Source organism: Vanellus vanellus (assembly GCF_965231255.1).
Source record: "Vanellus vanellus genome assembly, chromosome: 2".
Classification (NCBI taxonomy): domain Eukaryota; kingdom Metazoa; phylum Chordata; class Aves; order Charadriiformes; family Charadriidae; genus Vanellus; species Vanellus vanellus.
In genome coordinates, this window is record NC_138906.1 from 106,415,730 (window position 1) to 106,431,563 (window position 15,834).

At 43.3% G+C, this 15,834-nt stretch overlaps 1 protein-coding gene across 1 annotated transcript; it reads right to left on the reverse strand.

Annotated features, from left to right (window-relative positions):
• Positions 1-605: 605 nt before the first annotated feature.
• CNDP2 (carnosine dipeptidase 2) lies at positions 606-12,827 on the reverse strand. Its single transcript, XM_082479039.1, has 11 exons — positions 12,695-12,827; positions 11,594-11,737; positions 8,870-9,032; positions 7,222-7,310; positions 6,175-6,375; positions 5,572-5,656; positions 4,849-5,009; positions 3,213-3,377; positions 2,541-2,682; positions 1,743-1,890; positions 606-1,309 (listed from the first exon to the last, which is right to left on the reverse strand). The coding sequence occupies exons 1-11, from the start codon at positions 12,752-12,754 to the stop codon at positions 1,240-1,242; spliced, it is 1,428 nt and encodes a 475-aa protein (XP_082335165.1). The 5' UTR covers positions 12,755-12,827; the 3' UTR covers positions 606-1,239.
• Positions 12,828-15,834: the final 3,007 nt, after the last annotated feature.

Genomic DNA, 15,834 nt, shown 5'->3' on the forward strand with positions numbered 1-15,834 from the left:
ACGCTCTCAGGCAGTTCTCAGAGCTAAGCATCATCACTTGAAATACTTACCTAGCTCAGCCCGCTATGCTGGTCAGGCAGTTCAGAAACAGCGAGATAAATTCAGTTCAGGTCAGCATACACATTTAAGAGGGCTTGTTTTATTTTTGGGGTTTTTTTGTTTGTTTGTTTTTTTTTTCTTAAACATAATAGCAGAACTGTTGGAGTTGAATGTTTCCAGAAGACAGCTGGAAGTTGGATGTCAGTCAGTAGTTGCAGTGAGTGATGCTCTTCTCTCCTCACTTATGCCTACAAATTCCACCCACTCCCTCACAGTATCATCAGTTGTGCTACCATTGTGATGACCTGGCTTACAAAGCCAAAACGGAACATTTTCTGAGCTCATTTTCTCTCAGGAGAGCAGGATTTAGCAATATCTGCATCAAGTCACACTGTCATGGAGCCAGAGCCTAAGGAATAAAAATTTGGATTCCCAGGCAGTACAGTCCAGTACCAATGTTGCTCACCTGCCTCTATAGCCATAGAAGGGTTCCTCCCAACTTACCTGAAGTTGCTTTCCCTCCCAAGTTATTTAATCCTTAGAAACCAAGAGCCAAACTCTAGAGCATGATTATTTATTATTCTTTTTTAGGGAGAACAAAGGCAGCTTTACAAAAAGATGGGCAGTAGTCATTACCACTGTGAATTTTGTTATAACCTAATTCACTGTAAATTGAAACCTGCGGACAGGTATAAACTGTAAGAGACAAACTGCTCTTCCAAATCACTCAGTTGGCAAGACAGATGCCCCTCTACAGCTTGAGCACATTCCAGTATAGCCCCATAATCTGTCACTTTGACTACTTCCAGGACATATCCAGGAATAAGAACCTTAACTCATCTGGCAGTTCTGCAACTGATGTGGCTGCTTAAACAGTTGAGAGCAAACTGTTCCTGCTTTACAGGAAAAAGTAGATGAATACAGCAAACCACGACTCTGAAGTGATACAGAGGGGACAAAGATGCAGTTCAGGACTACCGGTCAGATAAAGAATAGTCTGTGTCATTTGAAGTAAGCAATTAAAGAAATATTTTTGGTATACAATGTTCTTTGTCAAGTAGATCTGCATGCTTCCCTCTTGCCCACCAAAGCGGTGGAGTGTTGGTGGAAAAGGGGAGCCACATAAGACTCTGTAATTGATGACATTTTATAAGGAAATTCAGACTTCTGATCCATAAGCCAGAAGGTAAGGTGTCCAACTTAGTCCTTCAGCTGGGAGACTTCATAGAGGTATGCACCAAGCATCTTCACCCCCTGGATGTAGTTGTACCTGGAAAGAACATAGCTTCCATTAGCATTGTCTTAGTTTGAGCTACATTCCTAGCAGCTGTGCTTTTCGCAGTATCAGTCCTATGCACACAGACACTACAGACATTACAGTCGCAGGCAACAGGCACCACTCCAAACCTCCCTGTGTCTCCCCGGGTAAGAGAAATGCCACCCTTGGGGTAGGGGGTAGCCAAGCTTGGAGACCAAAGTATAAAAACTGTTTCTGGTTTCAAGTGCACAAAACAAGCAGCAGCAGAGATCAAGATTCAGCAAGAGACTAGTTGCCCAACCAGTCACTCGCTGCTCAGGAGAAATGGCACTTTGCCTTCTAGAGAAATAAAGAAAAGCAAGAGCTCAATTCTTGGTCCTTTTCATAACACATGCCAAGACCCACAGTATAGCTCAGCCTGGCACATGGATAAGTATTCTCTTACCTATTTAGCTTCTCATTTTGAGAGTGGGCACCATCATCTGCAGCTCCAACAGGAAGCAGCATGACATTCTTGCCTGTTGCTTCTTGAAAAGTAAGGGTGACAGGAATGCTTCCTCCCTCCCTTGTCAGGTCTGGTTCAACTCCAAAAACTAGAACAAAGTGATACTCTAGTCAGTTTGAAATTGTATTTGATTTTTTTTCCCCACAGATCCTTACTGCTGCTTAAGCAATTAAGTACCAACCACTTCTGTACCATGTGTTGGGAAAATCTTGCTCTGTTTTAATCAGGCAGACTGCAGAGGTTGCAGAATTGTGGCATTCACCCCCCAGGTGTACTGCTGGAGTACCTTCACTTTCAGCGTTCAGTTACAGAATAACACTTCTTGTGAAAGCCTGTTTGTATTCCAACACAAGTTCAATTTGCTGTAGTTGCGCTGTGCAATCTAGTTGCCCTAGAACAACTGATTAAGCATGCTAGGATGACTAAGCTTTGAGGGCTTTGGCTAAGCAAGTCATCTGAACTACTAACAGCCTCATCCCTATGCAAAAGCAACACCATACCGATGGGCTTGTTGCGATATAGTAAGAATAAGCTTGACATCAAGTTTCTTTCCCTCCCGTAGCTCAGACTTGCATTTAAGGATTGCACATGACATGCTTCATTACTTAGTGAGCCAAACTTATTATCTAAGTGTAGAACACCGGAAATATTCTGCAAACATGACCTCCTCAGTATTTCTTAAGGTGCTGGAACAAGAGCTCTTTAGTCCTCCCAAAGACAAGTGGAAAACCCACTGACCTGTCTTCATGGCCCTCCTACCAGCCATGTAGTGGGGATGGTTGAAGTCTGACACCCAGGGTTTTCCACCATGGCCTAAATAGACTTTGAATTTGTTGGGGCTCTGCAGCTCTGCAAACTTTTTGCTCACATAGTCTTCAACCTACAAGAAAGATTGAACAGTCTTATCTAGTGTTAGCATTTCTATGAACGCTGATAAAAGACAGTATACTAAAAGCATCTTAGGGACCTGCAGGTCACTACTACTGTGCAGCAATACTTTTCATTTTACTATTATTTCATATTATTCCTATGTAGCTCTACTCTCAAGTCAGAATATCTCCTCTAGGCAAATTAACAGTATACCATGGAACAGTTTGCCAGTAAGTCAAACTTATGCTTTAGAATACACACTTTTGGTAAACCAAGTGCTCTACAATTAAATTAGGGTTTACTCCTGAACGCATTCAAGTTAGTTGAGAGAAATTGAACAGCCAGACCACAACAGTCCAGAGTGGGACCATACAGCAACTCCCTAAGTTATCCGAGTTGAGGTGCAGAACAGGGAAGATGGTAGCAAAGTGAATAAATGGAACTGCTTTATAAACCAGAAATACTCTTCCCCAGGCACAGAGAACAGGAGAAGTTTAGAGACCATAGTTGGTTTGAGACTATAAATCCATCTCAACATACATGCTTTGTGACTTCCTCAGGAGTCATGTTTGGCACAAGCCTGATTGAGAACTTGCCAATCACTTTCCTAGGAATCACAGTCTTGGCTCCAGAGGCTGAGAAGGCTCCTTCAATTCCATGGAGAGACAAGGACGGATACCGCCACCTATGCATAAGGATATCTCTCTGAAGAAGCAGAGGGAAAGATACAAGGTTACATAAAGTTTGACAGTTCCCTAAAGTAATAATTTATTCAATCAAAAAAGACTTTGCAAGAAACAGTGCATTCTCCCATGGACAAATACAGCTCATTCAAGACCATTCAGTTATAAACAGAAGCTGTTACACCCACTAAGCACACATTTTGGTCCAACAGCTGAGTTTTCAGCACCCCAAGAGATTTAGTAGCTCTAGTTTGGCTTTCTGCTAGTTCTACAGAACTTAAAGGACATGGCCAGTCTGCTTCTGAGAAGGACAGATACCATTTATAAAATGCTCAAGCACAGTTTTGTAGGGAACATATTGGAAGCTATAGTCTCCACTGCCTCAAGTCAGGCAGGTGCCTCCATCACCGAGTCACATGCTTATGAAGATCACAAGTTTTCCAAAAGCCTCACCGCTGTGGAGACTGAGGCATAAAGTGCGCTCCTGCCACTTATACCTGTTGCATTAAAGTGGCTGAACTCTGGGTTCCTTAAAGTGAGCCCTATTGCCTACCATTACCAGGTCATTTCAGATACACTTCTGCATTTCCTCCCTGTTGCCTTGGACACAGCTGTTCAGTACACTGGATACTGCAAATTCAACATATTTGTGTCTTCTATAGACAGCTACAATACCTCAAACCTGAACTTCACTAGAGAGATTCAGGAGACTTAGAAGTTTTGTGAGCTTTAATGTTAAGTTTTTGTTCCAGGTACAACCTGCCTCTAATTTTCCCAAAAAAAATTTAACTGTCACTGTTCAAGTTTTTCAAGCACACCGTTTGTCATCTGGAGATTACAGCCTTCTCTCCCATATCTCTTCTTAGCCCTAAGACCCTTCTTGCATGCATGCAGCTTAGCTAGAACTCCATTGGTAAGTTAAGGTAGGATTTCAGTCTAGCTAAGAGTGAACAGCTTTAGTTCAGTATCATATATGAAGAGCATCTTGCCAACTCCTTATATACAAGCAATATTTCATCCACTACTTTATAGAACAAGGCCAAACAAGGAAGCCTGTGTGCCCTCATTTGATATAAACCTGAGCAAGTAAAGACAAGGTTGAATATATAAGATTGTTACTTATACCTATTTGAATTGAGTCTGAAGTCTCCTTCTGACAGTACTAGAACAGAAGACAGACCTGCACATGTAAACTTATCTTTTACAACACTTGTTTCTGCTTTTTATGATAGATGTATTTACATCTAGGGTGTAGTGCTTTAAAACTAGTAATACCTATACCTTGCAAGATTCAATGCTGTTAAAAGCATTCGTTTGGAGAGCTCCCAGCATGAAGATCTGAGAAGTTCAGACATGACTTTATTGACCTTGAGCCTGTTCAAAGATTTGGGCGGCTGCCTAGTACACACAGAAGCTTGTTTCTGTCTTCTACTAATATAGATAGCTTGAACTAACACAGCACACCAGGGTAGAGAGGGAGAAGTACAGTATACCTTTGTATCATGCAATAATTTTGTTGCTCCAACATCTTTCGCATATTCTTCCAGGTCAAAGTCAATCTTCTCATATAGTGCCAGCTCCTCATCAGTAACGGGTGCCACAGCTTCATTAACACCTGGGATGAGGATTTTCCCTTTCTTGTCTATAAGAGAACCTGTAAACAAGCACCTAATGTCAGAATTCAACCAGAAGAAACAAGAATACAGCTAGGAGCACTTTCTATGGGAAATAGAAGTCTTTGCCTTCCGAAAACTCTGTAAAGGCAATGAAATTCCAACCTATACCTCCCAGATCCTGTTCCACTAAGCATGGAAGGCACTTATGAAATTTGCAGCGATTCAGAATGTGCACTTCCTTGCAACTGTATTTAATTTTACTACTACATGTTTGGCTGGCTGTTTCCCAAGGAGATGAATATGGCAGCTGTAGAAAAGCTTGCAGAAAAGAGCTGATTTAATTAACATAGAAGTTTGTAGCAAGATTTTAAAGGACCTTGAAGATAGAAAACATCTTGGCAAGGCCTTAACCATATTTCTGTAGCTAATGCATCAGCCTGTTTTATGCATACCTGGCAAGCACCATTTAATTGGTCATTGCTTTGCTAGTGTAAGTAGCTCTTAAGCAGGGACACCACACACCCCTCCCATCACAAACTCATGCTTTGACAACTTTTCCTCCCATTTTAGATGCATTCAGTAAAACCTGCTTTTTCTTACCCATTAGAGTAATGAGATCTGTCATGGCCTCATGTACCGAACCACCATAAACTCCAGAGTGAAGGTCTTTGTCACTACATTCCACCTGGTTTGAAGTGCATTAAGATTCAGGTTAATTTTAACATGAACATACTGTCAAATGCACAAACTTTTACCCTAGCTTCTTGCTGCATGTATTTTGAGAATGCATCTGGTTTTGAAACCAGATTGCTCGCTTGTAGTGCATTAAAGCAGATATGCTTTTTATTGCTCTGTGGAGGACAAGCCTTTAGTTCTGACTGTCCCAACAGTGGGGACTTCAGTGGTGACATCTCTTCCTGCACTCAAGGAAATATCTGGGTGAAGATATCTATGCCATGAGATAATCCTCCACTGAAGGTGCTGGCTTATCTTGCTTCATACACCCGAAAGCTATCCCTCCCCACCCAAGTATCATAGCACAGTAAAAGGACAATATTTAGACAATTAGTAGAAACTGTTCACTTAAGTACTCAGTCTCACCTTTTCTGAAGAAAAGGTATTGGCATGAAAGAGTTTGAGCTATCACTTCTCCAGCAGCAAGTTCAGCTTAAAACCGGTTTTGCAGCGTATTTCAGCTCTTACCTCTATGAAGTAGTAGCAGATTCCCCTCAAGCCATAGGTGATACAAGGCTTCTTCTTGCCTAGCCAGTAATTGTCAGAAATGCACACATAATCCACATCTTTGAAGAAAGTGTCTCGCTGAGCAAAAATCAGTTCATCAAGGCCTTCAGATCCCGATTCTTCCATACCTTCTAGGCAGAACTTAACATTTACTGGAAACTCCTTTGAAAGTGAAAAACAAGAACAGGTTAAGTATGTGAAAACATTGGACTCCTTCAGTAATCAGCAATTTTCATCCATCATATACAAAGCAGAAAAATGGACATGGGTAAATTAGTTCCATGACAGTAGAATTTGTTAATCATACACAAAGTATTACAATGTTTCGACTGCACTTACACCACCCTTCATTTGAAGAAATTAAAAGTTTTAACTAAGCTCTAGAACAACTTGTTCCCAATCCTCTTCGCTGTGGAAATGCAGCGGAAATCTGTTGCCAAAGGTAAGTCACAGGGCTAGGAAAACTAACATTAACCACAGAAATTGCATGACAGTCAGAGCTACCCTGTCTATCCAGTTTACCATATTCTATGCCTAGACAGCACTTTTCACAAGTAATAGTATTACAAGGTAAAGCAAACATTGAGCTATTTGATTGCACTTTTTCTTGAACAGAAACAGTAACACTAAACTGGGAGCTTTGCTAAGTTAATCTCAGAACTCAGTGGCAGTGAGATACTATGCTTTGTTAAAGGCCAAGCTAATTTGACATCCTTATGCAAAAGTGATCACACTTGATTATTCTTCCAGCTCCAGATGCTTGCATATGTATTTTCCTTCCTACACATTGCATTAAAGCAAAAATGTTTACAGTTCAATCTAAGCATCTACCAGACTAACTTGTCAGCAAGTCAACTCAACTGGGACATCAGGGAACTTACAGGACTACTGCATAATTCCTCCAATTGGCTGAATAAGCAGGCTTGCCTCAAAGGTTGGTGGCTTGGATAACATTTATTGTTAGACTCAGCTATATGTAAAAAAGCAGGATACATTGTGAGCACATACCTGGTTAGTTTGTTGATAAGCTTCCAAGGCATTCAGCCAGGCAAGCACTGGACCTTTGTCATCTGTTGATCCTCGCCCATACAGCTTTCCTGTAGAAACAAGATACAAATTAACCACTGGGGAGAAAAGTTAGGATGAAGCTTCAGTCATCTCTTGCCTGCAGGAGAAAACATCCTTTTTGATAAGCTTTTTAACCCTGCTTATATCAACTTTCATTTCCGATTCTTCTGAAGTATCAGTTTTACATCCTGCTTCATACACCCATGCAAGTGGGATAGGCATAGGACTGCAATATTTCTCTCACTTAGAGCTACTTCACCTCTTCCCCTAGCTGCTCCCAGGATAGGTGCTGAACATAAACCTGGAAAAGATGTAACTGCCTCAGGCTAAGTTGTTCCCATATCCTTCACAATAATATCATTTTCTACAAACACAGTGGAAAGGGTATAGAAACAAGCTACCTCCTTTTAACACAAACCTTTCCAATATAAGCTTCAATTCAGTAAGTCTTCATTTGAAGAGTAAGACTAATGACCAACCACTTCTCTGGATTCTCCAGATAATGTGAACCTCCCCAGAAAGACCTTTAGTCAAAGACAAGTTTTACAGGCAACAGGGAAGTCCCAGGAAGCGTACCACATGGGATCACAGTAGAGGTGGATACTGCTGCAACTCCAAGCTGTGGTTACAATGCCCAAGCACTATGTATAACCAGAGTGACAGAACAGGCCAGGCAGCTTGCAAGCCATTGGTATACATGCCTCTCGCTGCCAGGCTGCACAGAGATAAGTCACAGCCTGAGGCAAGTCTAGCTCTTGCTCAGACGAGATAATCCAACTTAGTAACTTTGACTCTGATGCCTACAACTGAGTGCCCAAGTAGAAATACTAGTTACCACAGATACTTCTTTTTCCTTGGCAATGATTAACGATTATGCAACAAGAATGGTTAATGTCTTTCTATTCATATGACCTTTGACACTCAACACTGAGCAAGTGAAACAAGAAAGAGGCTGTTGGTAGCACCAGCTTTAAATAGAAAGGAAAGTTTTGGTCTCAGCTACTGGCAATGTGTTGTTTCAACAGGAGTTACTGCACGATTTCTTCATCCCCATTTATGCGAGGGACATTTGTCTGGGCACTAGATCTGTAAAACAGCTTCTGCAGTACTCATTGTAGCACAAACACAAGGTAGCCCAGGGAGGTTGCTGTACCACTCTTGTCTCCATGCATAAAGCTGTGTTGAGTGTTTGTCCCCTATAGTAGTTCGAAATCCCTGCAGTCTGACATGACCTTACAGGCTGCAAGTTGTGAACAGCACAAGAAACTAGTTTTAGAAAGCTTTCCGGCAACAAATTGTTACCATGGAAGGCAGCAGTTAAGACTTTGCTGTAGCTACAAGGAAGATAACACACAAGTACAGTCTAGACTATCAGAAAAAGAAACGAGCCCTGAAAGCAGATGAGATTTTGCAGCTCTATTTGTTTACCATTTCCCCTCCTGCATCTTTTTCTCAACAGTATTAAATAAACACTTATGTTCACTCTTACTCTCCTTTCCCCTTTCAATCAAGGTTGCAACTTTAGAACAGTTGAGAAATGCCACACTCATTAAAGTGCTCATCAGTTTGTGAAGTCCACTGGTCTTACCTTCTCTTTCTACCAGTGTGAAGGGCTCACTGTCCCAGCCATCCTCTAGTGCTGCTGGCTGAACATCCAGGTGACCATATACACACACTGTCTTTTTGTGTGGATCTGAGCCAAGTGTTCCCAGAACAATTGGTGGTAGAGGGATCTCTGATCCATCAGGCAGCTAGAAATAGGAGGCAAGAAGATTTATTCAAATGTGGAACATCAGTGGCACATTTTTATCAGATGAATAAGTTACTTTAACATTACAGAGGTTGAGACTAGGGGCATAGACAGCTAATGAAATTAAGCAACTTAAACTGATTGCCAGAAGCAGTGTGCCAATGAAGGCATGAAAGCACCATGCCAATAAGTTTCCTGACAAGTCCGAGTAATAGTCAGAATGTTCCAAGCCACTCAGAACTGTTAGCTTTAAACTAACAATCCTACATCCGATTTCAGCAGAGCAAGCTGTCTGCATGCCAAACTGCCATATCTAATGCTGACCTAAGCAGAAGTGATAAACTCCATTCAATATTGCATTCTGCATTGCTTGTCACTGCACTTTCATCCTGTCCATAGTATAGTTCTCTAGACAAAAAATTCCTGACAGTGGTATCACTGAGTATAACACATGCCTACACCCAAATAAGGTCAGCGCAACAGCTGTATTCCTCTGTACCAGCCTATGCTGTAAAGCAAAGGGCAGGGTAGTGCTGATGAACTTAGTTCAGGAGTTGAACTTGTCTTAGTCCTTTGGAATACCCCATAAGCAATTATCCTATGCTATTCTCAGCCAGCATATATTTCCCTTCCAGTGAACACCTACTCCTAGACACTGCTCAGCAGATCAAGATCAGCTTTGACTTTTTGCTCATATGGGCTCCAAACTCTGATTTTTTTTTTTTTATCAACAGGTTACATGGTCCTTGGCCAGCTGCAGCTTTAAGTGATTAAAGCATTACTGCAACAATTTACACTTATAGTAATCAGTACACAGTACAAACTGCTGTGCAGCAGTAAACTAATATCAGGCAAGTTCACCAGTTGCTTTAGATTGCTGCTATATCAATGAAGGGCAATGTACATAATACACCAACTAGTTTTGTCCACACATAATATAAAACTAAATACAAAAGTTACTTTAATCCAGCCGCAGGAGTTTTCCAAATAGAAATGTTACTTGTAATAAACTCTGTAAAATCAGTTCATCCTCCAAAAAAATTACACTGATGAAAGGAACAAGTTTTTCTCTGAATTAACTGAAACACTTTTGATGGGAATTACGGCTGTAGGTAGTAGCAGAACTAGAATTATCCTACAGATTCCCTCCCAAGAGAGCACATGAAATCAGCTGCTTCCCTACTGGGACCTGTAGTGCTACAAACAAGTATTCCAGTTGCCAAAAGCAAGAACTGCTCAGAGGGTCCTGATACACAGATTTATTTTTTTTTTCTTAAAGGTCCCTTCCAACCTCTACGATTCTACCCAGCAGTCATTAGCACCAATTACATTGACTATCTAAAACTAGCAAACACTCCAGTACAAGAGGATTTTGAATGTCGCTATCCAAATGTTAAGACTAACATTGGTACAGGTCTTATTTTGTCACATGTAGTGACTAGGTACTTCAAGAAGATGCATATCAAGAGGATGGTTCCCTAGGATGAGATTATCAGTCTCACAAGCACACAGATTTCTCAGGTAAAGAAAAGCAGTCCAGATAGCTAAAAATAAGGAGGGGACTCATCCTACTAAGGATCCTTCTGTATCTGGTAAGGGAGCAGTGCAATCTTGTGACAAATGTAATACTTCTAGAAGAGCCTAAAAATCTTTAGGAAGACTTATTGAAACTTCAGTCAGTATCTTAACAGTCCACAAGTCTTAAGATCCAACACCAGCCTACTGTTAAAAGTGTCTATCACTTTTGTTTGCAAGTGTTCTGTTCATCTTCCTTTAGAAAAGTATTTAAAATACATTTAATAAACAGTCCAAAATGTAATACAACATGCTTAACTGATCTAGATACCAAGGTTTACAATAAACAAATGTTATAACAGGAAGCTCAGAGTGTGTAACAAGACAGGCATTATCCTACACCCCAACAGGCTACTGCCTTTCTAGGCCACTACCCACAAGATCACCTTGTGTGGTGATCCAGACCAGAAGACCATCAGACATCAAGGAATTAGCGATCCACATAGTTAGCCTGAGTACACCCAAGCCCGTGCTGAGCTATGCTGCACACACAGCTTTGCCTTCCTGCCTGTTTTGTGCTGTGCAAATCCTTGGGCTGCAGGATAAACTCAGCCAGTTGACAGTAGTTGGCAGGAAGTTCCCACTTGGTACTGCTTATTACACCACCTGCACATCCTTGTCTTTATCTACAAGTGCAGCAAGAAATTCTCATGTGAATATCCCTTTTGTTTGGCTGTGGAACTGAACAGCTTGAATAAATAAAATGGGATAACATTTCTATGAATAGGATCTGCACAGCACGCTGACTGGATGCCCACTAGATGCTGCATAGCTTGGGGTTCCCAGCATCTGAAGGGACATAAGATTATCTATACTAGCCTTTTTCTTTATAGTCATAGCTCTAATAGACTACAGAAAGTATCATTTTAAGTGCTGTTTAAGTGCCTTTGTTACTGGGATCATAAGAAGCCAGCACCTCCTAGTGCAAAACACCTTGTCTTCTAAAGAGAATTTTTCTACTAAGCTGACACAGAGATGCTCACATACCGTTTGTTTCCCAATATCCATAAGTTGGGTTGTGCCTCCCAGTCGCTCAATATCCTTTGCGGCAACCTCCATCATGCGTCTGATTTCAGCCCTCTTCTCCGGCCATGCTGACACACTCTGGATTGCCACCCATTGAGCCAGCCGCTACAAGAAGACAGAAAAGCTAAAGGTTTTACTACAAACAAATTACAGCATGGGAGGCACTATACAAATACAATACCTCGCTTTTCAACTAATACTGTTTTAGTCAAGCTTAAACTTGAGGCAAATGAGCTCTGTCATCTGCTCAAAGGTGTACTCTAATGTTAGAGTAAAAAGCTCTCTAAAACCTCACTTTCCTACAGCTGCCCCTGCTGTGTAGCACAAAGTCTACAGATACATCAAGAAGCTTAAGCATATGACAGCTTGTGCATATTGTGCTTTTCTGATTGCTGTTAAGTATCCAGAACCAGCTAACGTCCTTCAGGCTTCTCAGAAATGCTGCCTTAGCTTTTTCCCCCCCATGCAAGATCAGTGAGAGCAACTGGCAGAAGTCAAGTTGAACACTTGGCATAGTTCTTCCCTAGGCATTTAGAGGGCTATACCACTGATTCCTTCACAGGTGAAAGGGATTGCAATACAAGGTGCAATTAAATAGCAGGTTAAACAGCAAAGTACAGAGGTAACCTCTCCCTCTGTACCCCAACATGAACAGTTTCATGTGAGAAAGCTTTATTCCAGCATTGTTTATAACCTTCCTTTCCCATTTCAGAAGGGGAGTGACAGTATAAATCTAGTTTGGCATTCAGGAACCCGTGTCAAGCTTCTTGTACCTTCAAATAAGTCACTGCTTGCACAATACAGTAATAGAGCATTTCCTAATAAATCTGTTATGGAGATTTAAGTCTTTGAACAGAACTATGTCTAAGCTTCAGAAACAAAGTCTTCAGGTTTGATGCAAGTCAGTCACACCTGCTGCCTGCTCCCCCCCCTCCCCAATTACTTGGCATTATTCTATTATTGGGCATATTACATAGGTGTAACAACAAGCTTGAAGCTGACCACCTAACTTTTAATATCCCATAGCTGTCTGTGCTGCATGACAAAACTCAGAAAACTTACCTGAACATAGAGGTCCTGGTGTTCATCAATGTATTTAAAGAGGATTTCAAGAGCTGACATTTTCTGACCAGAACAGTGTTGCTGAAGATTCTGTGACAGAAAAATAATTTAGCCTTCAGAGGTTTGAGAAGCAACAGTCAGTTGTAGTGTGCCATAAGCTTGAACAGCAGTAGCTAAGTCCAAGAAAGACCACACCTTTACTTTGTGATCTACAAAGCAGGTTAAAAGCAGGCAGCTTAAGAACTGTTTCTTCAGCTTTAAGGTCCTAACCTGCCACTCTGCCTTCCCAAAGAAGGTCAGAGTGAATTCACAGAACAGAAACCAGCCCCAGAAGGCCATAAGCAAGCAGTCAGTGACTAGTTCAGTACTATCACTTCCTCGTTTTTAGTTTCAACTCAAGTTCATGTGAGAAAATCCAAGACCTCTCTCCTCCTTAGTTTTCTGTCTTCCTTACCAATCCAAATTCCATATTTAAAAGACATATTGTCCACTCAACCAACAAGCTTAACCTTAGTTCTCAAGTTAGAACTAAAAGATACAGCACTTCCTCTAAGCCAGGAAAATAACGAGCTTTACAAATACCCCTCTGAAATCAAACTGCCTGGACCATAAGGAAAACGCCAGTGTCTGTGTAATACACTGAACAAGCATGTTGAGCAGTATCAACTGCTGTGATCCAGTATTTTGTTCAGTCAGCTTTGTGCTGGATCCTTTAAGCCTTTCTTCCACTTCTGTGGGGAAGTCACAAGACAAGTGTGATAGCTGTTAAAACATTTGACTATTTGTCTTAGGATTTCTTGAACAGCTGACTAGTCTACACAGCTGAAATGAATACTTCCAAGCCGCAGGTTGCCCCACAAAACATACTGCAATGTAAGGACATCCTACCACCCCAACTCCACAAAAGACATACAGAACACATTTTCTTTCAAGTAGGGTTGTACTCACACAGATCACTGAAGTTTGACTTTCGCTCACAGGAGATGGCCTCTATTTAATTTACAGCTTCCATCAAATTTAAATTTGGATAATGTATTTTAAGCACCAATTAGAACAACCCCAAACCACCAGACAGCTCAAGCATTCTCCAATAGTCATGAATGGTAAAAAATGAACACCTTCAGAAGGACTATAGAGACATAAGTAAAAGCAATGCTTCTTGCTGAAGCCTGGTTTCCCTAAAGAAGGCACCATCCTCACAGTTACAGCTCAGGCATGACTCATCTGGAGCTTTTCAGAGAAACCAGCACACAGGGCATCTGACCCTTCCCTTTACTCAACCAGTTCCTATCACAGTATCAGGGCTTTAGCTTCACAGCAAAGAAATAAAATACAACATGTTACAGAGGCTGATATTCTGCCCAACACAAACAAGATCTGATCTACTTGCCAAGTCAGGGACTACTTTAATTATCACCTTAAACATAGTTAAATATTCTTAAAAATCAGAAGGGCATGGAATCACTCACATGTCACTGTGGAGCTGCAAAAGAAGTCTGCCCCAGAAGGCTTCAAACTTGGAAAAGCAAGTGCCACTTATTGCCCAGCACAAGGCTGGATATTACTCCCCCTCACCTTTTAAAAACCAGGGCTAGAATCTCCTGTAGGTCCTCCAGACTGCAGAACTGAGTCCTTCTTACCTGTCTTTTACCTTTTCACAGCACTGCAGCAGTTGCATTAAGAAATAAAACAATGCAAGGGACTATCACTGCACTGTGACACCTTATCGGCAGACAGGATGAGTACCCCAGGTGAGAGCATTTAATGAGCCCAGGGGAGGCCCACAGCCACCACAGCACACTCGCCACCCTCCACAAAGCCACCCCAAGCAGCAGCACGCAACCCCGTGCCCACATCACAGGCCCTGCCCTTTGGGCTGAGGCTGACTTCAAGGCCAAATTTGGGACTTCACAAGGCTTTTGCAGCCGAAGGGAAAGTTGACCGCAGCCCCCCAGCAGAGAGGGGTAAGACACAGAGCGGGAGAGAGGCGGGTCGAGGCTTTCCTACGGACAGGGGGAGGCCCAGGGGGAGAGAAGGGACAGCGTGGGGAAGGGGACAGGGCGGGGGGGTGAGGGGCAGCTTTCCGCTGAGGAGCAGCCAGGGCTCTGCCGCGCCCCGGGAGAGCCGGCCGGGCCGAGACACGAAGCGCTTCCTACCGCGGGACACCGGCCAAGGCCCGGTCCGGCGGGGACGCCGCGCACCCGGCACCCGCCGGCGCCTCCCCGCAAGGCCGCGGCGCGGAGGCAGCCGCCTGCGGGGCCGCGAACAGGCCTAGGCGCAGCCCGACAGGCCAGGCCACGGCGCCACGCCGCGAAGCGGAGGCGGCCCAGCGCTCCCCAACCACCTCCCGTACCCCCGGCGGCGGCGCCGCCACTCACACAAGCCCGCCGCACCGTCCCAGCTCCCTGACATAGGAACCAGCGGCTGCCGCGGTGCTTTAAATACCCCCTCTCTGGCCCCGCCCCGCCCCGCGCCGCGCGGCGCGGCGCAGCGGCCAATCCGCGGGCAAGGAGGGGGCGGGCCGGCGGCCTCGGGGCGGGGCTTGCCGCAAAAGGGGCGTGGCCTCGGCGGGGCAGTGCTGCCCAGGGAAGGGAGGGGGCCGCGGCGTGGCGCGGGGTTACGGGGGTGGCGGTGGCGGTGGCGGCGGCGGGTCTGTCCTGCGTGGGGCATCGCCGGGAGGTGGTCGGGTGGTAATGACCTTCCCGCCCTGTAGCAAAACGTGGGGAGGGAGGGCGTAAATAGTGCGAGAGAAATATGGGAAATAATACGGGGGGTAATGAGGGGGAGTGTAATATGGGCAAATGTAACACAGGGGAAATTTGGGAGATGTTGGCCAGAGCATGTCTGGACAACTGAATTATTCCAAACAAAGATGGGAGTGTTCTTACGACCTTCCTACATTTGTGGTTGAGATAGATGAAATAGATTTAGATGTGGTTTAGATAGATTAGAAAAGGAAAGCGTAATATGAGTAGTAGGATGCAAAAGTGAAGATCACCTACTGGGTGATCACCTACTGGGTGATCTTCAACTAGTGAAGAGTTTTCTCCCTTCCTAACAGCAGAAAGGCATGCAGTCATTCCATGTGCAGGAAGATAAGAGTTCAGGTGAGGCTTGCTATTACCCTGCGCCTGACCGAA

Coding starts and splice junctions, on each gene's coding strand:
- CNDP2 (XM_082479039.1), bottom strand. CDS start 12,754: ATGTCAGCTCTTGAAATCCTCTTTAAATACATTGATGAACACCAGGAC. Junction 11,738..12,694: donor ACCAGGACCTCTATGTTCAG/GTAAGTTTTCTG, acceptor GTCTTCTTGTAG/CGGCTGGCTCAATGGGTGGC. Junction 2,683..3,212: donor CTGAGGAAGTCACAAAGCAT/GTATGTTGAGAT, acceptor TCTTTCTTGTAG/GTTGAAGACTATGTGAGCAA.